At 35.8% G+C, this 25,936-nt stretch overlaps 1 protein-coding gene and 1 long non-coding RNA gene across 2 annotated transcripts; one reads left to right on the top strand and one right to left on the bottom strand.

Moving 5' to 3' along the window:
• The first annotated feature begins 593 nt into the window (after nucleotides 1–593).
• Nucleotides 594–2,245, top strand: LOC107848448. Its single transcript, XR_001668019.2, has 2 exons — nucleotides 594–808; nucleotides 1,274–2,245. It is a non-coding gene; the product is annotated as an uncharacterized LOC107848448 (long non-coding RNA).
• A 1,695-nt stretch (nucleotides 2,246–3,940) lies between these two features.
• On the bottom strand, nucleotides 3,941–5,554 carry LOC107847077. The gene is made up of 2 exons (XM_016691322.2): nucleotides 4,650–5,554; nucleotides 3,941–4,569 (listed from the first exon to the last, which is right to left on the bottom strand). Exons 1-2 carry the CDS (start codon nucleotides 4,701–4,703, stop codon nucleotides 4,213–4,215), a joined length of 411 nt encoding a protein of 136 aa, XP_016546808.1. The 5' UTR covers nucleotides 4,704–5,554; the 3' UTR covers nucleotides 3,941–4,212.
• Nucleotides 5,555–25,936: the final 20,382 nt, after the last annotated feature.

The following is a 25,936-nucleotide window of genomic DNA, read 5'->3' as shown; positions in this document are numbered from 1 at the left end:
AGTCATCTGTCATAATAGGTTAGTTATTTGTTACAACAGAACCTGAACTCGATTCCAACAGACGCATCGTCCGTTGCAACAGGTAAGTCATCTATCGTAACAGGTTAGTTATCTGTTGAAACATGTCACTCATCTGTTGGAATCAACTTCAAAGGTTCTTTAGTTCTGTAACATCTATCCCAATAGGCGTTTCATCTGTTGCAACAAATGTATAGTCTATTGCAACATATAATTCACCTATTACAACAGATAACTTATCTATTGAAATCAGCTTCAGGAGCGTTACATGAATCCCAACAGGTAAGTAATCTATTGCAACTAATCACTTACCTGTTGCAACATATTTTTCACTTGTTGTAACAGATTACACATCTGTTGGGATTCATATTACGACACTATGAAATCACTATTAATTTTATGATAAAGGTACATATATACCCCTGAACTATAATAAAAGGTACAAATATACCCCTCGTTATACTTTGGGTGCATTTATACCCTTTCCGTTAATGTTTAGGTATGTATATACCCCTCAGCCTAATGGTTGGACACGTATCCTAATCCTAACGGCTAACCTATTTTTTTTAGTTTTATTTTACCCAAATATGAGATTACCCAAAATCAGACTCACATCCAACCCACACCCAATCCAGACCCGATCCGTTACTATGAAAGGTTTTAGAGAAATCCCTAAAAATAATCGCGTCTTTCTCACTCTCTCACTTCGTCACTGTCCCACTTCGTCACCCTCTCACTTCTCTAAAAAACCCCCTAAGAAGTATCTTCAAATCTCTGATTCAATAGTCATGTATGTTGTTTCTCCCTTTTGTTTTCTCTTTTTCTTGTCCATAAAATTTATTTTCTTGTTTAAAAAATCGTAATAGAGTGGATGCGATTTTGGGGTCCATTGGAACATCGTAGTTTTTAAAGAATTAGTTTTTGGGTTCCATTTTAGGGATTTATTATTGTTGATTCTGTGGTTTGTGCTCCATCGCCTAAATATTTTGCTTTTCTTTCTAATTTCATAAATTAGGTTTAAAACATGTCTGAAATTAGTTGCGATTCTATTAGTAGTTCAGTGAATATATGTCACTGTGGTGAAATTACTCGTTGTTTTACTTCAAGAACTGCATCGAACCCCCCGAAGAAAATTTTATAAGTGTCCTAAACCAAATGTATGTTTGATGAACCTGTGTTAGTTCGTATAATTTGTAAATTTCAATTAATATGCTTTAAATCTTAATTGCATATGATTTTTTTTCAATTAAACAAGGTGAAAATTGTGGTTTTTGGAAGTGGGTGTCTTGGTCCAAATAAACAATTTGAAGGCTAAATTGGAAGTGGCTATGGTGAAAATGGACACTGAGAGAGATTCGTTGAATGGGGTTAAGATTGAAAGAGATGATTTAAAGCAAAAATTGAAGCGTTTAGAGGCTTTAAACTACTCTGAGGTGAACAAGTTCAGAAATTTGGAAGAAAAATTATTGAAGATGAAGATGTTGCTTATTATTTCGTTTGTTGTTTTTGTCGGATTGTTGGTTGCAATTTTCAAGTGATGAACATGAATGTACATTCAAGTATTGCACCGCTTGTGGTATTCAGTTCATCCCAGTTAACTACATGATTTTGCAGCCTTCAAGACTATCTAGTATTTCAACAACCTCCGCAAGAAGACAGGAAGCCTTCAGTAGTTGTTTCACCTAGTAGGTGCTAAATGATGTATAGACTAGAAGTGAAGTTTAAAATCAGTCTAGGTGAAATGCTCTATTGCAGTCACTGAAGTGGAGCAGAGGTGCTCCCAACAAGAAGGATACTAATAGCATAGACCACTTTGTGCTGGTTAACTAAGTCATTTGGTTCTACAGAGGTACTAGATGAGTTATAATACTGAGAACTTTTGAAATTATATTATGCTGGAATACATGGATAAACTTTACCGCTGAAAAATACAGATGGAAAATTGTCCTAGCGACCATTTGGACTATTTGAAAGGAAAGAAATTATGGAGCACTCTACAGAAGATTAAGATGAATTGCGTTCTTTACTTTAGTTTTTGGTGTAAATCAGAATTCATAGCTGATCCTGGAACAATCCTGGATATTTAAAAGTTCCTAGTAAGAAGAACAAAGATTGTTTTCTGTTTTCTCTTGATGTAACTCTCTTATTTTGGCTTAAAAGTTCCTTGTAAGAAGAACAAGGTTGTTTTCTGTTTTCTCTTGATGTAAATCTCTTATTTTGGCTTCCAGCATAAACTCTTTGCTAATGATTTTATGAATATACTGGACATGTTACCTTGCAAAAAGAAACCTGTAACAAATGTTAGGCCAAAGAATGTACAACTCCAATATTGTTTTTTAATATACTGTGGTATTGGAAGCTCGTACGCACATCAACTAATTCCGCGAGGTATCTGCTACCTTCCACTAGCAAAGGTGCTTTACAATTCTGTCTACCAAGGCTTGGCTTGGACAAATAGGAAGTATGACATTCAACCTAACTGGAAGAGAGCTTTACCAAAATATCACCACACAAAATTCATGTAGCAATGAAACGTAAAGCATCATCTTTTTTTCCACTTTTTTATCAATGTATAACCAAAGCATCATCATCACTTGATCTCATTTTCCTTTTCCCAAAGTCTTTCGAAACTGTTGTGTTCAAATATCTTAAAAGCAGTTTCAAGAACAACGCATAAATAAGTTGTTCCCTGGAAAAGAGTTATGCACATGAAAAGTGCTCAATTAGATCATCATATTTATAAAGAGGTTTTTTAACATTTTAGAAACAACAATTCTTTTGGTTCCTGTGAGCACGATGGTGACATATGAAGTTAGGACATGGCAAACATTGCTCGTTGCACTTCTAATGCAATATTGTCCTATTAGTGGCCGGAACTTGATGAGGATGCAACTAAACACAAATAAATAAACTATTTTTTTTCTTGGAAATAATAAGCTATTTTATTGGAGTACACAGCATGAAATAAAAATGAAAATGAAAAAAATTGGAAAGTTAAGGTTTTGTATGATGGAAGAAGGATTATAGCTTATCAATACAGTGAAAGGTCACCCAAGTTTTCAGAAATTGTGACCATGTTTGTAAATTATAGACATCTGCCCATGCATTTAAGCATTGTGTCCTCATCTTTTTACATAATTGTTCGAAGTGCCAGATATATTGGATATATATCATGTTCATTAAACCAAATCCTCTCTAACTTATCTACAACATTGTCAATTAGAGACGCTAACAGGAAGTTCACAATTTCTAAGAATTGAGCTAAACTTTCAATACGAGAAAAATTAAGTCCTTAACAAAAGACCATCAATTATGTATGTTCTCATTCATAACTGCAGCAGTTGAGGGACCTAGCCGATCAAAGCAACTTCAATATATGATCATCTGATATGAAATTTTTTAAAACAGCTCCAGAAAGTACTAAACATTGAAGTCTGATTGCTAAAGTTCTGACTATTCCCTTGAACCTAATTTGCATAACGCAGCCATCAAAATAACGCAAATAGCAACGGAAAAGTAACAACTGACACAAGTTTGCAAGGAAAGAGATAAAGGATTCCTAGTACTTCAGAGAGAGTCTAGGCAAAGTTGAATCTCAACAAGCCTAAACTCTAAAAAAACTAGAATCACTTCAAAGAAATTTCTAACACAACATTGCAATTTGAACTAGAATCATCAAATCACACAAAAAAACTGAAACTTCTTTTTTCCCCTTTCTTAAATCCTTTATAAAAAGATAACCCCAACCTCTAAACCATAACTACTTCCACAAAGAATAGATCTTTATACCTGCAGATTGTTTCTCTTTTGCAACTAAGGGAACATCAAATAATCTGTCAGAAGAACCATTCTCAGACAACCCCAAAATACTAAAAATTTCAGTGAATAAAAATACAAGAATCTGATATCCAGAACAAGGGAAGAATCTGAAACAAAATAATATATTGTCTACAAAATATCCATGTACAAAATAGCCAAAAGAGAGTTGTCTGCACTAGACCCAAAACATACCCAAAACTATATCCAGAATAGTAGCAACATTAGTCACCAAGCTAGACACTAAAACAGTTCCATTACATGTCAAAATAGTCATCAAAAGACACCCAAAAACAAATCCAAAATAGACGTAAAAGAACAGACCAAGATATAAGTCTAATGAAACTATCCTCTTCTTGTCCTCAACTTTTCTGCCCTTTATGCTTGTAACTGGTTAGTAGTAGCCGCATCTTTCCCCTTCCAAGTTAATCCAGTTGGTGTTATTAGAAGGTTAGTTGGTTCACTAACACCATATCTATCACCTCTGAAGCTTATAACTCTACTCCCAGTTGGTTGTTGTATTCTTTGTCTACTTTGTAGCCTTTGTAAATAAACTTCTTTGGATTCTGTTCTGGGCATTAGAAGAGGGTCTTCATCATCTTCCTCGAAGTGGGGGGCTATTAAGTTGATCTCTTGTTCATCGTGTTCTTCTTCATCAACTATGCCACTCCCAAGTAGGCTGCTTCTTTTTCCCCCAGCAGGCTGTTTTTTCTTACTAGCTGCTTGCTTTGCACGCTTTGTCATAACACAAAAAATAATTATTATAAAATCTAATTAAATTAAAGTGCATCAAATACAAAGTCTAATTAAATTACCTCTCCACAACTTCTTGAATTATGATTAGGCAGTCCACAACTGCCATATGTCATCACTATACCTTTTCTAGATTGCTTCCATTCTCCTTGCCTCTTAAGTGCCTCTTTTTTTTTGTCTTTCCCTCTTAAGTCTTAGGTATGCAAACAAGTTTGACCATATTTGGTGGTTCCTTGGCTTGTGAAGGGTCAATCTTCCAGAGGAGTTCTCCCCTAACAGGATGCAACTTGTATTTATAAACTTGTAAAGATGCATCCTTGCTGTAATACCAATCAATTTCAGTCTTAGGATTCATTTTCCTGTGCTTCATGGCCTTAATTGCATGTGGACATGGAATTCTAGTGAGATCCCATGTCCTACAAGTGCACTTCTTTTTCTTCAGATTGACAGTGTGTCTATCTTCACCTTCTGTGACCTCATAGTCATTGTCCCCATTACCACTCACCCTACAAACTTGAGATATTTTTAAAAACTCATTATACAATGCTTCACTTTTGAGACTAAACTGATCATCTTTCCACTTTATCACAAAGGCCTCCTTTTCTGCCAACCTTGTCATCACCTTAACCTTAATTTCTTCCAACATTCCAATAATAGGCATGTATCTTGCTTTAAGTATCCATCCATTGAAGGACTCTGTAAAATTATTGTCAACTACTTAATTTTTACACACTGTATCAAGGCAAGCTCTGCACCATGTTTTGGGAGGATACCTATCTAGTAAATTCGGTCCGGCTTCTTCCTCTACCTGTTTCATCGCTTTAAGTTGGTCTTCAAATCCTCAGAATAAGAGGCCTATGCAGACCACCACAAAAGCTTCTTCAACTCACCTTTACCCCATCTCCTGCACCAATTTGCCTCAATATTCCTTACACAATATCTATGATATGCATCCGGCAGAATATTCCTTACTGCATCAACCAACCCCTAAACATCACATTGAAAATAAATACATATCATGTAATATCATAATCAACAAATAAATTAAATAAATTAATAGTATTAAAAATAATGTTACCTTTTGCATGTCTGATGTGAATGTAATTCTTTCACCACTTTGAAGTTCAAGTGAATGCTGCAAATGTTGCATGAACCAATTACAAGTCCTTTTAGTCTCTTTTATCTATCAAAACCCATGCTATAGGATAGAAACAATTCATACTGTCCTAACCAACAACAACTAATAATTGTCCCTTGACTTTTTCTGTAAGAAATGTGCCATCTAACCCAATGAGTGGCCTTAAGCCTTCCTTAAAACTCATCTTCAATGCATTAAAGCAGATATACATTCTTAGAAATTTTCTTCTACCGTTTTCCAGAGCCTCCTTAGACAATTGAATTACAACATCAGATCCTAGATTGCAATTCCTTAATTCGGTTGCATAAGCTTCTAATCTGTTGTAAGAGTCTGTAAAACTACCCTACAAAGATTCCAGAATCTCCCTTTTTGCTCCCTTGCACTTTTTTTCACTTACATTTACTTCAAACACCCTATGTAAGTCAGCCTTCATATCCTTGACCTTGTATTTTGGGTCAGTTTGAATATTTTTCTTGAAATAATATGCTATGATTATGTAGTCAATCATATTGTTATCATATGCAATCAAATGGCGATTAATATGATCAATTAGTATTTTGATACTCTCTCCAAGAGTGGTGTCATCCTCAAAAATCAATAATTGAAAGGGACAACCATCAACACCACATGTATATCTCAATCTTTTTCTATCACTTTTCACCACAACAAGTTCCACCTTTTTAGATAAAGCATAAAGTTTACAAAATTGTTTTGCTTCTGGTATATCCTTAAAGGACATACCCTTAAAAATCTCCTTATAATCTTGCAAACTATCTGTTATAGACCTTTGTTTTTTTCTAACAATTTTTTTTGATTCATCAGTGTCATATTCTGAACAGCTAAACACCACTTTATTATCACTACAATCTGTTCCTGCTTCATCAACTATTGGTGCAAATAAAAAAGAACTACTATGCTTGACAATGTCTAGTACATCAACAAATAACTCACAATCATCAGTAGCAAAAAAGTGAATGGAATGATAGTGCTCGGATACAAAAGATAATAGGGTTCTAATTCCATCATCTCCTTGTATTTCAAAAAAATTATCAGAAGGTCCAAGTACAATAAGTTGTTGGACACTTACAAAACACAACCTACTTGTGTAATCATTCACTAGGTCAGTAAAAGAGAGAAGATCAGGATTATACCCCTTTCAATAGTGGACCCTTCCTTTCTGATAAAGTATTCCTGGATGCGTAACTCAATCATCACCATAATGAAAGTATATGGTAATATTCACCATTTTAATAACCTATAAAAAGTAAAACATTATTGAGTAAAATACCCAAAACAGATTTAAAACAAACTCAAAAGTGATGCAAAACAGATTCAAAGCAATCCCAAAACAGACAAAAGCAGTCCCAAAACAAATATAAAATAGTTTCAAAATAGACCAGAAATAATACCAATCATATACAAAATAAATTTAAAATAGTCCCAAGACAAAAAAATTATTAAGTCGTCATCATATTAAGCTAAAAAAATAGTTATGTAACTTAATAACCTATAAAGAGTAAACTATTATTAAGTAACAAACCAAAAATAGATACAAAACAAACTCAAAATTAATACAAAATAGACCCAAATCAGTCCCAAAATAGTTATGTAAATTAATAATCTAGAGTAAAATACTATTAAGTAACATGTTAGTTAATAATCTAGTTAGTTCACCTGTCAGAGAAAGAACAATATTAACTAGTCTCATGTGAATATGATTATTTTGTCTTTTCCCTAACTAATAAAGAATTCCTCAAGAGTGATATTTTACATCCCAAGTCATGACAAGTCTGCAACATGCTCGAGTCCTTACCTAATGTAATGCATCATATTGATTGAACATGATGTTAAAAGGTCAGTCGAGATTAAGAATGTTTCTTATGTGGAACCTGTTCTGTCATTTACTCTTCTACAACTTGTGCCCATTTTCAAACTTGTTCCAGTGTGTATGTGATGTGACTTAAGTAGTCATAGAACATTCAGTCAGAAATACATCAATATAGAAATAGATAAGGACCCCTTCATAAAGAAAAGTCACAAACATAAATAACAATAGAGAATCAGAAAAGGGACCCCTCATAAAGCACAAACACATGAAAGAAAAAGATACAATACTCATATTTTATACAAAAATGAATGAAAGGGACCACATATTTATACACAATCAAACAAAAGATAACTAATAAACATTAAAAAAATTGTGTTCATATCTTAAAGAACAAACAAATTGATATTTATATAACAATGTGCACAAATTCCTAACCATACTTTGAGCATTTTTTTATTACTTGAAAACATAAATTATTGCATAAAGAGAAATAAAGAAATGGTCCCAGTCAAAACAGATGTCTAAAAATTCAATAAAAAGACAAAATCCTAAACAAACTCTAAAATCGAAAAATCCCAAAAATCCTAGAAAAAAACGACAAACTCCTAAAATTGACAAACCTCAAAGACCCTAGGAGAAGAAACCGATGAACCCCTAAAACCGACAACCCTAAAAACCCTAAAATCGACAAACCTTCAAAACCCTAGAAAAATGACAAAAGCCTAAATCAACAAATAAATGCACAAACCACAAAATCAACAATAATAAATTCCTAAAATGGAACCCAAAAAATAATTCTTTAAAAACTACGATGTTCTGATAAACCCAAAAATCGCATCCACTCTATTATGCTTTTTTAAACAAGAAAATAATTTTTTTGGACAAGAAAAATAGTAAACGAAAGGGAGAAACAACATACATGAATATTGAATCAGAGATTTGAAGATACTTCTTAGGTTTTTTTTAGAGAAGTGAGAGAGTGACGAAGTGGTCGAGTCTGAATCGGGAGTGGGTCTGATTTTGGGTAATCTCATTTTTGTGTTAAATAAAATTTAAAAAAATAGGTTACCCGTTAGGATTTGGACACATGTCTTACTGTTAGGCTAAGGGGTATATACATACCTAAACATTAATGGATAGGGTATAAATGCACCCAAAGTATAACGAGGGGCATATATGTACCTTTTATTATAGTTCAGGGGTATATATATACCTTTGCCATTAATTTTATTATGATATCATTATTAAATTTTTTTAATAAATGACTTTATTTAGGTACCACTAATGAATGGATCAATAACAATAGGGATGGATTGTCATGGTCAATGGATCGAGAAGAGAAATCGATATGTATGGTGTTAGAAGGAGGGTGAAATGCTAAAGATAATAGCTATGACAGTCCAAAGTGATGTTTCGTATGATGATTTTGTGAACTTAATCATCAGCTATTGTGGACTGAATTGTTAACCGAAAGAACTCGTCACCAGCTACATGCACAACTTTTTTGAAAATCAGAGGGTACTACCTTTCAAGATAACCAATCAGGTTCAGTTGCGTGCTTATCTTAGTGATTTAGCCAAGCGGGTGTTAATGGTCTACATGGTTGAAAAGATGAGAGAGAATGAGAACCATAATATATAAGAATAACAACAATAATACATCTTTGATGATAGGTTGGATGATCTGGACATGAATATTCCAGGTGATGATCAAACACCAACGCCCATTGCTGCAAGCAATACGGTGGGCAGTTTTTCTCAAAGACATAGTCTGGAAAACGTTAAGACGACGAGACCGACTTTTACAAGGGAATGTCATTCAAGGATTAGAAAGAACTTTCTACTTCTTTGTTTATTGCTTACTTGAAAAAAGATTTCAGAATAATGAAGGTGATCAATTCGAGCAAAGTCTTTTTATCTAGATGTGCTAATTCAAACTACAAGTAATGGTTGAGAGCAGTGAAGTACTTAAGTTCTAACATATTCGTCATTTGTAAACATAAGAAGTATCACATATGTGGTTTAGAGAACATTTTGGGCTAAAATACTCACGCCACGGCAAAGGTCCTTGGTGAATATTTCAAGAATAGATTCCCTAATGGCAAAGGCCCTTCTAAAAGGGATATGGCCAATTAAATCCTTACAGAATTAGATGTTATGGTCAGTTATTGGAAGATATATACGGTCATGGGGATTTCCAAGGACTTGGATAGGGGGACACACAAGCATGGGTATGCAGTCCTCGATGCCTACCATTGCATGCTTGAGTCCACAAATCTTGAAACTAAGACATCGGCATTGCATGTTGATAAAAATGAAAGGTTAAAGTACTTTTTTCTATCCTATAGTGCTTGGATTCAAGGTTTTCCACAATTGAGAAAAGTCATAGCCGTTGACGGGACCTTCTTGAGGAGTAGGTATAATGGAGTTTTGCTAGCGATGGTGGCATAGGATGCAGAGAATAACATCTTTCCTGTCACTTTTTGTGTAGTGAACAAGGAATGTGATGCCTCTTATGGATATTTTTTGAACAAATGCGAAGCTGCATCTAAGATACCGAAGAGTTGTGTTTTATTTTGTATAGGCATCTAAGTATTCCAAAGATGGGTTCAATTTTCTACACTTCAGCTCACTTTGGTTGTTGCATGAAGCATCTTGGAGATAGCATTCGAAACAACTTTCACAGTAAAAGGGTCTTGACCCTTTTTTATAGAGCAGTTAAAGTATACAGTAGAGAGGAGTTTTTAGACCATTTCAATCAAATAATGGATATGCATCCCAAGGCTGTAGAACATCTCGTACATGTCAATTTTTAGAGATGGAACTGGGCATTCTATCCGGCAAATAAGTATATTCTTATGAATTTAATGTCTTATTTGAGTTACAAGTTCAGTATGATGTCGCACTAAGTGATTTTTTTGTATAGGTATAATATTTTGACGTCAAACATAGATTAATCGTGGATTTATTGTTTGGTGATGAAAGAGAATTTCCTATCGTGGCTCTGTTTGATAATATAAACCGGAAGTATGGCAAATCTTTTCACGAAAGGCATGTGAAGTTCGAGAACATAGGAACCAAATTTGTTCTAGAAGCATAAAAAATAATATAAACGAACATCAGTCTGGGGAATAGGTTATTTGATCATCAAATAGCGAATTATAAGTTCAGTATCGACGGTCATGGTGATGTTGCCACGGTCGATCTTTAAACAAGATCTTGTACGTGCAGAGTTTTTTACTTGGATAAAATATCCTATCCACATACTATGGCAGTGCTTCAAAATTAATACAGTGCAAAATATGGAACTAAAATTTATAAGTACTGCTCTCCAAATTATTCGTTGGAAAAATATATAATGGCATATAGTAAGCATATTACTCCGGTGCCTCCCGAAGAATCTTGAGTTGTTCCTACATAGCTTTTGGGGAGATTAATACCTCCTTCATATATTGACCAAGCCTTATCAAACTGGGAAGAAATCCATATAAGAGGAGGCGTGGAGTCGGAGAATCATTTTCATTAAGAAAAAACAAATGCTCCGTATGTAAAAATGCTGGCCATAAAAAAACTATATGCCCGGATCATAATCCACTATTGTTACAACTCGAGACTACCCCTAGTCATAATATAATGCTAGGAACCACAAGTAATCCCAAGCTAACCCGTGAACTGACATACTGTTAAGAAACTACAACAATAACAACAAACCTAGTGTATTCCCACATAGTGGGGTCTGAGGAGGGTAAAATGTATGTAGTCCATACCACTACTTTTGGAGAAGTAGAAAGGCTATTTTTGATAGACCCCCAACTCAAAATAAAAAATAGTAAATAAATTCATAATAAAACATGAAACAAGATGGAATAACAAAAATAAGACTCCCACAAAGTAATACCTTTACACTAACAAACCAAAGGCAACCCCCACCCCCATCTCCTCGTTCTAGTAGCTCCAACCTATGGACCTAGCCCTAATACTACCAACTCGGCTACCCTAAATCTCTCCTAACTACTGACTATGACCCATCCACATGCACCAGTTGTCTAACCTAATTCATGTCCTTCATACCTTTTTATCTAGGGTTATGTCCTCAGTAAGCTGTAACTGCTCCATGTCATGTCTAATCACCTCTATCCAGTATTTCTTTAGCCTACCCCTACCCTATATGAAACCATCTAAAGAACTAGGGAATTCGTGCCCCTCCTCCTCATATGTCCAAACCATCTCAACCGAACTTCTCATACCTTGTACTCCATCGAAGACACTCCCACTTTTTCTTGGATAATTTTATTCCTAACCCTATCACCCTTAGAAAGCCCACACATCTAATGCAATAGCATTTCTACCACCTTCAATTTTTGAATGTGGAAGTTCTTGACTGGCCAACACTCCGCTCCATACAACATGGTCAGACGAACTGCCACTTTGTAGAATTTGCCTTTAATCTTGGGCATCACCTTCTTATCACAAAACACTCCTGAGGCGAGCCTCCACTTTATCCATCTTTCCCTAATATGGTAGGAGACATCCTCATCAATCTCTCTATTCCCTTGAATCATGGACCCGAGATACTTACAACTATCCTTCTTACAAATAACCTGGGAATCCAACCTTACTACCACCTCATTCTCCTGCCCCAAGTTATTAAAATTGCACTCTATATACTCTGTCTTAATCCTACTCAACTTGAACCCTTTAGATTTAAGGGTTTATCTCTAAACCTCCAATTTATCATTCACACACCCACGCATCTCATCAATTAAAATTATATCATCTGCAAAAAGCATACACCAAGGAACCTCTCATTTAATATGCCGCATCAACACATCCATCATTAATGCAAATAAAAATAGGCTAAGAGTCGATCCCTGATACAACCCTGTCAAGATAGGGAAATGATCTGAATCTCCTCTCTCCATTCTCTCCTGAGTCTTTGATCTATGATACATGTCTTTAATCAATTTGATGTATGCCATCGGGGACCCCACTCACCTCCAATCATCTCTGGAGAACCTCCCTAGTGACTTTGTCGTATGTCTTCTCTAAGTCGATGAACATCGTATGTAAGTCCTTCTTACTTTCCCTATACTACTCTACTAATCTTTGCACTAGGTGAATTGCCTCCGTCATCAAGCAACCGAGCATAAATCCAAACTAATTTTCTAAAGTAGACTCTATCCTCCTCAACCTTCGCTCGACCACTCTCTCCTAGATCTTCACAGTGTGACTGAATAACTTAATACCCCTATAGTTGTTACAACTCTGGATGTTACCCTTGTTTTTATATAAAGGAATCATAGTACTCTATCTCTAAGCCTCGGGTATTTTCGCAGTCTTGAAAATGTCATTAAATAATTCAGTCAACCACCTTAACCCAACCCTGCCAGAAAACTTCCAAAAATATACTGGAATCTCATCAGGCTCTATCGCCTTACCCTTTTGCATCCTGCAAATAGCCAATAATATATTAAATACCTGGTTCTGCTGTGCAAAAATATAATCATAACAAAATCTGGGATGAATTATAATACTGATATAATTTATAATCTAATAAAACTGAAGAGAACTGAAATTACATAACTGACTCTGATTGACATCTATGAAGCCTCTACCATACTGACTATAGATAGTTGGGACATTCTTTCAACTACCACTAATCAATACATATGGAAAAATTAAAAAGAAGTACATAATCTATAACTGTCTGGATTTCTCAAAATAAGAGAACTTATCACCTGTTGGCTGAAAGCTGTAAATTATCTGAACCTGGTGTAAGAGCTACATATGGTACCTACATTATGAAAGATGTAGCCACAAACACATTTATGTGGTTAGTACGTTGGAATGTAATGAGTATATGGAGACATACACTGAATCATGGAAATATTTTAAATATTCTATAAAATTAAGGATATAAGTTATTTACTGAAATTATGCTTTTGGAACATGACTATATGTGAAAACTGTAAATCATAGAGAATTTATTACTCATGAGCTAAAAATATTCTATAAGCTAGGAGGCGGTAGAAACATAAATGTTATAAGCCATTCTTTTGTGGGGTTAAATATACTGTAGAAACTATACTGAGGATGATATATGAATACTGGGTCTGAAACTATATGGTGGAAATTGACATAACTCAAGGATCTGAATATACAAATATACTGAGAACGAATGCATAAACATACAAAACTAACCAAACATATACTAAGCTGATATGATTAACTGAATGGCTGATAGCTGAATACTGAGTAATAGATGTTTGAATACTAAATAATTGGTATCTGTATACTGATTAGCTGATACATGTATACTGTTTAACTAATAACTGAATACTGATCATGAAACATTGAACTGTACTTGGTTTGAATAACTGGACTGAAACTATGGGGTACTGGACATATGAGATAGAGACTAACTGAACACCATAAGACAACTAAGCATAAATGCATGACAACTATAATATTTAAGAATGCAAGACTAAGTGTATATTTGTTATGTCACTGAGATAATCTATAATCTGAAAGACTAAAATTTGTATAATTGAGTATCTAAAAGTCTGTACATTTAGTCAAGCAAACCTAAAATGATAATACACTGAATACTGTACTGAGATTGTGGGAGGTATCATCTGACCGACATACCCCAATCCGAGCTAATTGGGGTCTAACCTGTACCCCAGTTAGAAGGGTGTCATTACCGTGCCACGGGTACTAACACTAGCTAAGTGGATCTACTAATCTGGTGTACTAAAGTACCAGGATGTCAAGCCTAAACTGATAGGTGACCCCTAAGAGGAAGTCAAGCCTAAAATAACAAGTGACTCCTACTAACAAGGACTACTACTAATGATTTCGCCTAACTGACAGGAAAGCCGTCATCCCTGCATTCGTTTGGTACTAAATCCTACTCCCAACTTAACTGACACTGATTACTGAACTGTTCTATGTTTAACTGAACAACTAATCATAAATAACTGACTGAATGATATTGCTCATGGTATATCTGAATTTATTATGAAGATACTAAAATTACGTAAACTATTTGGTATTGGGTGTTCATAATTCACCAGCACTGAATGGAAATAATAATGATGACACATAAATCATTAAAAACCATAGTAGGGGATCATGGCTCAAAACCCAACATTTAGACATTTCATCAAACACATGAGAGTCATGAACTTGAACATAGGAATATGATATACATGTGAAAACAATATGAGTGCATGACTAAATTCATAAGTTGGGGATTTAACATAAAATCAATGGAATAGGACATGGAAACTTGCAAATCAAAGCATAAATAGATTAATTCACTTGAAAACACTTGTAGACATGACAAAGTTCATAATTCAATATTATAACATGAAATTCAATTAGATACATCATGGGAATCAAAACTTAAAGCATGAGATAACCTAACTTTTCATGATAACATCCTTGGACATGAATTTAGTCAAATTACTAAGGAAATCATGATTTATACTCATCTTGAACATATGATACTACATAAACAAAAGGAAAATTTCATATCTTTAATTAAAGAAAAGCTTTTTGGGCTCCATGGGTGAAAGGGACCCATGAATGAAGACCCCATATACCTTAAATCTTTAAATTGAAAGAGGAACACCAATATTGATGATTTCTTGAAGGTTCTTGAATTTGAGAACTTAAATTCTTGATTTCTTGGTGAGAAAGGAATTAAATTTGTTCTTGAGGAAAGGGGAGGGTTTTCTTGAGAGAAAAGTTGGAGAAGAAGGCCAATAATGACCTAAAATATGCCCCAAATCATGTTATGAACGATTGAGTTGAGGGAAAAATACTTAATTACACCTCAGTCAATTAATTTCACAATTGAATCGCAGTTTAAAGGGTCACCACAATGCGGTTTTATCGCGTTGGCTTACTGGTTCTGACGAAAATGATCATAACTTTGCTCTCGGGTATCAGATTAAGGCAAAATTGGTATTGTTAGAAATATGATTTAATTTTATACAAATTAGTGGGTCTTGAGATGAAAAATTCCATATATGTCAAAAGTTATACACGTTCATATTTGACCCCTGTAGGATAGAACACCAAACTTTGGACGAATCAGAGGCTCTTAACTCAACTTTTTTCTAAGTGATTCCTATGAACATTTTTCACTTAATAAGTACTTCACACACTAGGATAAAAATCATGACACATGCATTCAAATTATAAATCAAGAACTGGCCACAACACCCTTACTGTGATGCGGTATATGCACCACGTCACGGTGCTATTCTCGTTGCCGCATATATCGCATCGCGGTGAGGGTGTTGTGCCTGATTCTTGCTTTATAATTTGAATGAATGTGTGATAATCTTTATCCTAGTGTGTGAAGTGCTTATTAGGTGAAAAATATTCATACGAATCACTTAGAACAAAGTTGAGTTAAGAGCCTCTGATTCGTCCAAAGTATGGTGTTCGATCCTACAAGGGTCAAATTTGAGCATATATGACTTTTGAAATATATGGAATTTTTCATCCCAAGACCCACCAATTTGTAGAAAATTTAATTAGATTTCCAACAATACCAATTTTGTCTTAATCCGATACACGAGAGAAAAGTTATGATCATTTTTGTCAGAACCAGTAAGCCAACGCGATAAGACCGCATTGCGGTGACCCTTTAAACCGTGGTTCAGTTGTGAAATTAATTGACTGTAGGGCAATTAAGTCTTTTGCCCTCAACTCAATCATTCATAACACGATTTGGGGCATATTTTAGGTCATTATTGGCCTTCTTCTCCAACTTTTTCTCAAGAAATCCCTCCACTTTCCCCAAGAACAAATTCAATTCCTTTCTTACCAAGAAATTAAGAATTCAAGTTCTCAAATTCAAGAACCTTCAATAAAGCATCAAGATTGGTGTTCCTCTTTTAAGTTAAAGGTTTAAGGTATATGGGGTATTCATTCACGGGTTATGAATACCTGAAAACTTAGCTGTTTGCTTAGTCTCAGTATTTTCAAAATGATTTCGAATATATTAGTGTAACACCCCAAATTTGATACCCGGAATGCTATACGGTGCCCATGACCCCAAAGGAGCACAAGCTAACCCATGACTGATATCTATAAACTGAGGACTGAATAATAGTAATAATATCGTAAATGGGGAAACATAAACTGAAAGGCCATAAGGTTCAATACTAGTACATAACTAAAAAATATGGTATAACAATACTAAAACAACTGAGATAATTGTCTGAACTTAATGTAGTCTGAAAGCCTCTAAATTGTCTGAATAAGGAGTTGATGGGACATGACCCCAACTAACTCAAACTACTAAAATAAACTAAAAACTAAAATAGTAATGTGATCATCATGTTTTCGAAGGATGAGGGCTCACTGCTAACTCTGATCATTGAACTGGATGCTTCTGGTTTTCTGGAGATCGTGCTTCTAAACCTATGGTATAAGACATCATAGCACAAATGCATCAGTACTTTGAATATACTGGTATGCAAGTGAGGTAGGCTAAATGCAATAGGTTCATATGCATGAACAGTACTAACTGACTGACTAACATGAACGTGAGAATACATGCATGCATACATAACTGTAACTAAGATCATGATAGGATTGGATACTGAGTTCTGACTACTAAGTGTACAGATTTTGACATCTGATTCACTGATGAGTGAGAAACTGATACTGTATTACTGAATACTGAGGGACTGATACTATGTTACTGATACATGGATAACTGTGTCTGACAGTTCTGATTATGAAAAACTGGTCTGGTTGACTGTATCTGTCAGTCCTTAAGCTGAATGCTAATAACATAAGTTCTGATAACTAATATAACTGATAAAATAAGTGACTATATCTGACAGTCCAAAACCTGATGGAACTAGCTGAGTTTCGTACTATATCTGAGTAGCTGAATCCGAGATTAGTCCTATCTAGCGGGTGATCTTTCTATCTGATGATACTGATACTGATTGATCATAGTTGAGATTAGTCCTATCTGGTGGGTAATCCTAGGTTCTATTTATAATGATAGGGATTGACTGTATTTGATAGTCCTAAATCTGTACTACTGAGCTGAATTGACTATATCTGACAGTCCTAATTCTATAACTGAAACTGTGGGATGTATTCATCTAACTGACATGCCCCATACTAAGCTAACTAGGGTTAAACCTGTAACCCTAGCTGAAGTGTGTCAGTACTGCACCACTAGTAAAAACAATTATTATGGAGTCAGTCCTAATTTAGCGGGTGACCCCTGGGATCAGTTCTATACATTTAAATGCACTAACGGGTGATCCCTGAGTATGCCAGTCCTATCTAAGGGGTGACATCTCATACCTATGCTAGCTACATAGTTCTAGAACTCAGGGATTGCTTCTGGGGATATCAGTCATAGCTAGCGGGTGAGTCCCCATTCCTTGGCTCACTCGATGATGAATCCTACTCCCATCTGAAATACACTGAACTGATTAACTGAACTAAGCTAATTAACTAAACTGAACTAATACTAATGGTATTGTCTAGCGGAGCTAAACTGAATTTACTGAGTTTCATTGACTAACGTAATGTACTGAGTTCTGAGGACTGACTGAGAATATTGAAGTTACTGAGATTGACTGGGAATACTAAGCTTACTGAGATACTGAAATTACTAAGATTTCTGAAATTTCCTAAGTCACATGACTGATAGAGTTCTATGGATCATAGCTTGACTGAGGAGATCATGAAAACATGACCTGGCTCTAGGCACACAGCTAAATGTTCCCGTATAAGTACCCCTAGGACTCGATGAGAAGAAACTATCATAACATGGCTTACTTGAACACATGACCAACAACACAATTCATAATTCATATACTGAAGCACTTCATCAAACAGGTGATATGCATAAGCTTGTACATTTCATGATATCATACTAGTTGGGCATTGTTCCTTTATCTAGGCATTTAATTATACACATGGTAGGTATAGCACATATAGACAACATTATACAACAATTAATCATCATGATTCATCTCTAATTTCAGCATCCTAGGGTTTATTTATAGGTTCACATGAATATGCATCTATACAAATCAATTCCATATAAAATTGATCACCCAACATGGATTTGAATTCAATTGATCATTCTCAACATAAACAAAACAAACCCAACATGAAATTCATAAAGAAATCCATAAACTTAAACTTAGAAAAGAGATTCTTGGGCTTCATGGATGAAAGGAGTCTATGAATGAACACTACGCATACCTTAGTTCATGATTTCGTAAAGATTGACGGTGAAACATTCTTGAATTTTAATCCCCAATAGAAACCCTAGCTTGTTGTTGAGAGAAACTTGAGAGAAACTAATATATTTTTGGTTAAAAATGGCTAAATCACGTATTATTGGGTTTAAATAGGTGTTAGAAATTGACTCTTTTAACCCTTGGATGCGTCTTGTATTTCAGTAAAATTTTCCTGAACTGGTCCCGTGGCGCGACGCGGCGCTATCGCACTGTGTTACTAGAATTTGACAATTGGAAAACTGAGGGATGGCGCGATGCGGAGCCATCGTGTTGCCCCTACCTTCCTGACCTAGAACTTTGGCGTGATGTGAGGGAAATCACGCTGAGATACTGGAAAAGGAAAATTGCCATTTTAGCTCTTGGCTTGGCGCGCCACTGACCAATAAGACATTGTTTTACGATGGAAACTTGAAATAGGCATAACTTCTTACCCGGTTATCAGATTTAAGCGAATCTTATATCGATGGAAAGTTTATTGAATTTTCCATATGATAAAAAGTGAAAATCTTAAAAATTACTATGGAATAATCATCATTCAATTTAGAAGCTAGTACTAGGAATTTTTGGGACGAAATTAGCTAGGAAACTTTAGGGTATTACAATAAGAGTATTATCAGTTTAGTCAGTTATCATATCAGTAAGATTAGTTCAGTCTAGTAATCAGAGTCAGTCTAGTTAGGAGTAGGATTTAGCATCAAACAAACCAGGGATAGGGGCTCACCTGCCAGTTGAGGGTGTGACCTTTAGTAGCAGTCCTTGTGTTCCAGAACTATGTAGCTAGCATAGGTTAAGATGTTAACCTTTCAGTTGAGGGTTTATATATATCTCACTAGAGAACCTACCAGTAGGCGGTGACTTTTTAATCCTTCTGGACTTTACTTTAGTGGATCCATATAGCCAGTGTTAGTACCAATGACACGGTACTGACACCCTTCCAACTGGGGTCACAGGTTGGACCCCAATTAGCTTTTATTGGTGCATGTCAATTATATGATAGCTCCTACAGTCTCTTTTCAGTCCCAATTTGAAAGTCAGTTCAGATTTTCTTGACCAAAACATGTAGTTTAGTTGTTAAAATTGTACTCAGACTTTAGTATTTTAGTATTTCAATTTACAGACTATTTGAGTATCATATTATTTGCTTGGTCATGCAATCTTAGAATTTACAGCTTTCACATATACTTTGCATCAGTTATCTCATGCTATTCATTCATTCAATTATTATTCATGCACGTGAGCCCATGCATATCAGCCTAACCCCATCTAGCATACCAGTATATTCAAAGTACTAATCGCATACTCATTTCTTGCGCTATGATGTCTCATATCATAGGTTCGGATGCTCAGGTTCCCAACTGCACTTAGACATTCTAGTGTATCAGCAGCAACAACAGTGGTAAGTCCTCATACTTTGAGGACCAATTATGTTTATTTCAGTATTTGGTATTTGTTAGACAGTTGGAGTTAGTTAGGGCCTGTCCCATCAACACTTATTCAATCAGTTTTAGAGGCTTTCAAATACTTTCAGACAGTCAGTTAGTTGTTAGTTTTATCAGTCTGCTGTCAGCATTTTTACTTATGTTTTAGACTTGTGAATTTTCATTGTATTGTTTTAAGTATTTAAACCCTATGGCATATTCAGTTGTTTCTGTGCATATTTATTATTAGTATATTATTTAGTGCTCACAGCAGGTACCAACTCATTGATTAACTTATGGTCACTTGTGACCGTAAGCATTGTGTGGTATCCAGGGTATACTCCTGGGGCATTACAAACTTGGTATCAAAGCCTAAGGTTTTAAAGTGTCCTAGTCAGTTTGAAAGTCACATTGAGTAATGTCTTGTGCATGGGTGTGAAACGCGCCATACTTTTGGACAAGGGCCTATAAGATATTTTAGTAAAAGTTCTCCTTCTTTCAATGTTCATGTCATGCAAATGAGCATGAGATCAATTTAAACTCTCTTTCTAATTCAATCTTTGTTTAATTTACAGAACATGCCTCCCAGAAAGACTAATGGAAGAAGAAATGAGAATTAACCCGCACCTCCGCTTGTTTAGGAAGACCCCCTAAATGAGTATGTCTCTCATGCTGAATTCAGAGCTATATTCACTACTTTAGCTCACTCAGTAGCAACTCAAAATAATTAGTAGGCTTCTATCCCAACTATTTTAGTGGCTAATACTACCGTAGCTAAGGTTTGGGACTTTACCCAAATGAACCCTCCTCTATTTTTGGGATCAAAGTTTGATGAGGATCTACATGAGTTCCTCGACATGGTTCAAATGGTACCATTATGGGTGTGACTTTTAGTGAGAGTGTAGAGTTGGGTGCTTACTAGTTGCAGGATGTTCCTCATACCTGGTATAAACAATTAAAGGGAGATAGAGGTATAAATAAAGGGCCTGTTGAATGAGAGGAGTTTGCTATAACCTTTTTAGATAGTTTCTTTACCTTGGAGTTAAGGGAAGATAAGGTGCTGGATTTTATAAATTTGAAGCAGGGGAACATGAGTGTGAAGGAGTATTCTCTTAAGTTTTGTCGACTAGCCAGGTATGCTCCTAATATGGTATCTGATGACAGGTCTAGGAAGAGTAAGTTTGTCTCTTGTGTAGCTGATAGTATGGATAAGGAGTGTAGGACTGTGATGTTAATTAAGGAGATGGACTTGTCTAGGTTGATGGTCCATGCTCAAAATATAGAGGAGCAGAAGTTTAATGAGAGAGAGAGAGAGAACAAGAGGGCTAGAATAGGTAACTTTAATTTTGTTCAATCGAGGTCAGAGGGTTGTAACCTTTCTCAATTTCATTAGAAATATTCATCCCCAGATCTGTCTTCAGCTAGTGCACCAGTATCAAAGTTCAAAAATAATAATCGGGATAGGGCACTTGACTCTAAGTCCCAGGGCAGTGTGAATAGTAGTTGTATAAATCTTCTTTGCCAGAAATATGGTAAAAACCATCAGAGTGGGTGTAGAGCTGGCAGTGATATATGCTTTAGATGTGGCAAGCCTGGCCATAGAGTTAGGGATTGCCCAATTAATAGTTAGCAGAGTTATTCCAGTCATCCACTAATTCCACCCGGTCGCTCGACTCAGGAGGGTGCCGCTTCCAGCGTAACCAGTGGTCAGCGCTCAAATAGATTGTATGTACTTCAGTCCCAATAGGATTAGGAAAGTTCTCCTAATATAGTTATTGGTACATTACAGGTATTTCATTTACATATTTATGCTTTGTTAGATCCTGTAGCATCTTTTTCTTTTGTAACTCCCTACATAGCTATTAATTTTGGTGTCAGTTTGAGACTTTAGTGGAACCCTTCTTAGTGTCCACCACAGTAGGAGTCTCTATTATAGCCAGGTAGGTATACAGGAACTATCTGGTCATAATATCCCAGAAAGTCACCTCAGTTGATCTTGTGGTGTTGGAGATGACTGATTTTGATGTCATTCTCAGCATGGATTGGCTCCACTCATGCTATACTTTAGTTGAGTGAAGAAGCTAAGTTATTCATTTTCAGTTTCTAAATGAACCGGTCCTTGAATGGAGGGGTAGTACTTCAGCACTTAGGGGTCAGCTTGTTTCGTACCTTAGAGCGAGAAAAATAATGTCCAAGAGGTGTGTTTATCATCTTGTTCAAGTCAAAGACTCTAGTTCAGAGGCTTCCAGTCTCAAGTCTATTTCAGTAGTAAGGGAATTTCCAGATGTGTTTCCCAAAGATCTTCCCAAAGTTCCTCCCGAAAGGGAAATTGACTTTGGAATAAACCTTCTTCTAGATACCTAACCTATCTCTATTCCACCCTATAGAATGGCTTCAGCTGAGTTTACAAAGCTAAAAAAATAGTTGAAAGTTCTCTTAGAGAAGGGATTCATCAGGCCCAGTGTTTCTCCATGGGGCGCTCCAGTCCTTTTCGTATGTAATAAAGATGGTTCTCTTAGACTATGCATCGATTACTATAAATTGAACAAAGTCACCATCAAGAATAACTATGCACTCCCCAGAATTAATGACTTATTCAACAAACATCAGGATGCCAATTATTTATCTAAGATAGACCTCAGATTCGGCTATCATCAGCTCAAATTCAGAGAATATGACATTCCAAAAAAAGCTTTCAGAACATGATATGGTCACTTCAAATTTCTAGTCATGTCCTTTGGTTTAACGAATGCCCCAACAACTTTCATGGACTTGATGAACAGAGTGTTCAAGTAGTACTTAGACATGTTCATTATAGTTTTCATAAATGACATCTTTGTCTATTTCCTTGATGAAACTGATCATGCAGACCACCTCAGAATAGTATTGTAGACTCTTAAATCCAATTAGTTGTTTGCCAAATTTAGTAAGTGTGAGTTATTGCTAAGATCAGTATTTTTCCTTAGCCATATTATTTCTGGTGATGGCATTAGAGTTGACCCTCAAAAGACTAAAGTAGTGAGAAACTAGCCCAGACCCATCTCTCCATTAGATATCAGGAGTTTCTTGAGTTTGGCTGGCTATTACAGACGGTTTGTGGAAGGATTTTTATCTATTGCATCCCCCATGCCCAGATTGACTTAGAAGAAAGTCAAGTTTTAGTAGTCAGATTCCTGTGAGAAATATTTTCAGGAGTTAAAGACTCGACTCACCTCAACTATAATTTTGATGTTTCCAGATGGTTCAGATGAGTTTGTTGTTTACTATGATGCTTCTAGAGTTGGATTGGGTTTTGTTTTGATGCTGAGAGGTAAGGTCATAGCCTATGCCTCTAGACAACTTAAGCCCCATAAAAATAATTTTCCTACCCATGATCTTGAGTTAGCAACTGTTGTGTTTGCCTTTAAAGTTTGGAGGCATTATTTTTATGGGGTGCATGTTGATATGTTCACGGACCATAAAAGTTTTCTGTGTGTGTTTTCGCAAAGAGAGTTAAATCTCTATCAGAGAAGGTGGTTAGAATTGTTGAAAGATTATGATATGAATATTTTGTATTATCCGAGAAAGGCCAATGTAGTGGCAGATGCCCTTAGTAGATTATCTATGGGTAGTGTGTCTCATGTTGAGAATGATAAGAAGAAGTTAGTTCAGGAGATTCATCAGATGGCTAGGTTAGGCATTTGTTTTGTTGACTCAGTTGAGGGTAGAGTATGGGTCCTGAATAGTTCAGATTCTTCTTTGGTTGCTGAAGGAAAAGAAAAGAAAGATTGAGATCCCAGTCTAGTTAAGTTGATGGAGTCAGTCAGAGATCAGAAAGTACAGGTTTTCTCCCAAGGGGGAGTGGTGTGTTGCATTGCTAAGGTATACTGTGTGTGCCGTGTGTCGATGATTTGGGACAGCGAATTCTTGTAGGAGCGCATGGTGCAAGTTACTCTATTCTCCTTGGAGCCACTAAGATGTACCATGATTTATGGAAAATCTATTGGTGGAGTGGCATAAAGAGAGATACTGCAGAGTTTGTAGCCAAATGTACTATTTATTAGTAGGTTAAGGTTGAGCACCAAAGGTCTAGTGGCACTATACAGGAGTTCAACATTACTTGGAAGTGAAAAAAGGTGAACATGGATTTTGTGATAGGGTTGCCTCGTTCACGTCGTCAACATGATTAGATTTGGATTATTATAGATAGAATGACCAAATTAGCCTATTTCTTATAGGCCATACTTCTTATTCAGCTGAAAATTATGCCAAACTCTATATTAGAGAGTTTGTCAGGTTACATCGAGTCCCATTGTCCATTATTTTAGACAGAGGTACTCAACTTACCTCTTACTTTTGGAAAACTTTTTAGAAGGGTCTTAGTACTCAAGTTCTTCTCAGTACAACCTTTCACCCTCAGACAGATGCTTAGGTGGAAATTACTATTTAGACGCTAGAGGACATATTGAGAGCCCGTGTTATCAACTTTAAGGGCAGTTAGGATGATCACTTGCCATTGATTGAGTTTTCTTACAATAATAGTTATCATTCTAGTATTCAGATAGCTTCATTTGAGGCTCTTTATGAGAGGAGATGTAGATATCCTATTGGTTTGTTTGAGGTAGGTGAGACCATGTTGATAGGGACAGATTCAACATTTAATGCATTAGAGAAAGTTTAGCTAATCAGAGAGAGGCATAAGACAACCTAAAGCGGTCAGAAATCCTATGTAGATATGAGAAAGAGAGATCTTAAGTTTGAGGTTGGCGACATGGTTTATTTAAAAATCTCTCTCATGAAGGGATTGAAGAGATTTGGAAAGAAGGGGAAGCTTAGTGCTCGATATGTTAGCCCTTGCAGGATCTTGAGTCGTTATGGGAAGGTAGCATATAATCTTGAGTTGCCCGCAGATTTGGCATCAGTGCACCCAGTATTCGATGTTTCTTTATCAAAGAAGTGTATTGGCAATCCAGTTTTTATAGTCCCTTTATAAGGTACGGGCATTCAGGAAAGCCTCTCTTACGAAGAAATCCCAGTTGAAATCGTTGATTGGCATACCCATAGACTAAGGAACAAAGAATTTCCCATGGTCAAAGTTCTTTGATGGAATCAGTCCATTGAGGGAGCCACTTGTGAAGCAGAAGCAGACATGCGTACCAAGTACCCTCATCTTTTCTCCGCAAACTTAGACTTAGCTCAAGGTAACCATTTTCCTTAGATTATTTATTTTTCATTCTTAGTTCAAGATATATAATCATTTTCCTGTTATTACATGCATTCATGAATTAGTTCAGTCATGTATGATGTTTCAGACTCAGTCATGTAACTATGTTTTCAGTTATGCATGTTTAGTATGAGATTTCAATTCCCTTAGTATCCTTAACTTAATTAGTCTCATTTGAGGACGAATTTCCCTAAGGGGAAGATATTGTAATACCCCGTATTAGTCTTAGCTTAGTTCAACCCATAGTGCATGTATAAGAGGCTTAGAACCTGAAAATTTAGCTAAGTGTTGGGGACTTAGTTTTATTTTTGGCCTCTTAACTTTGATTATTTTTAAAGTGACCTTCCCTACCCCGAGACGATAATTTATATGTTAATTCATGTTCAGGGGTGTAAGTAGTATGTCTCGAGGAAGTTTTGGATTTTTCAGACGAGGTTTGGGTCGTGTTTGGATTTCAAAAATAGTA

Source organism: Capsicum annuum, chromosome 11, assembly GCF_002878395.1.
Source record: "Capsicum annuum cultivar UCD-10X-F1 chromosome 11, UCD10Xv1.1, whole genome shotgun sequence".
NCBI classification, from domain to species: Eukaryota; Viridiplantae; Streptophyta; class Magnoliopsida; order Solanales; family Solanaceae; genus Capsicum; species Capsicum annuum.
Note: the sequence above shows the minus strand (reverse complement) of the source record. Positions and strands in the feature narration are given on the sequence as shown.

What these genes read in the sequence shown, in the direction of transcription:
- LOC107847077 (XM_016691322.2), bottom strand. Translation starts at nt 4,703, where the DNA reads ATGACATATGGCAGTTGTGGACTGCCTAATCATAATTCAAGAAGTTGT. An exon ending in ATTCAAGAAGTTGTGGAGAG is followed by an intron (nt 4,570 to 4,649) that starts GTAATTTAATTA and finishes GTTATGACAAAG; the next exon opens with CGTGCAAAGCAAGCAGCTAG.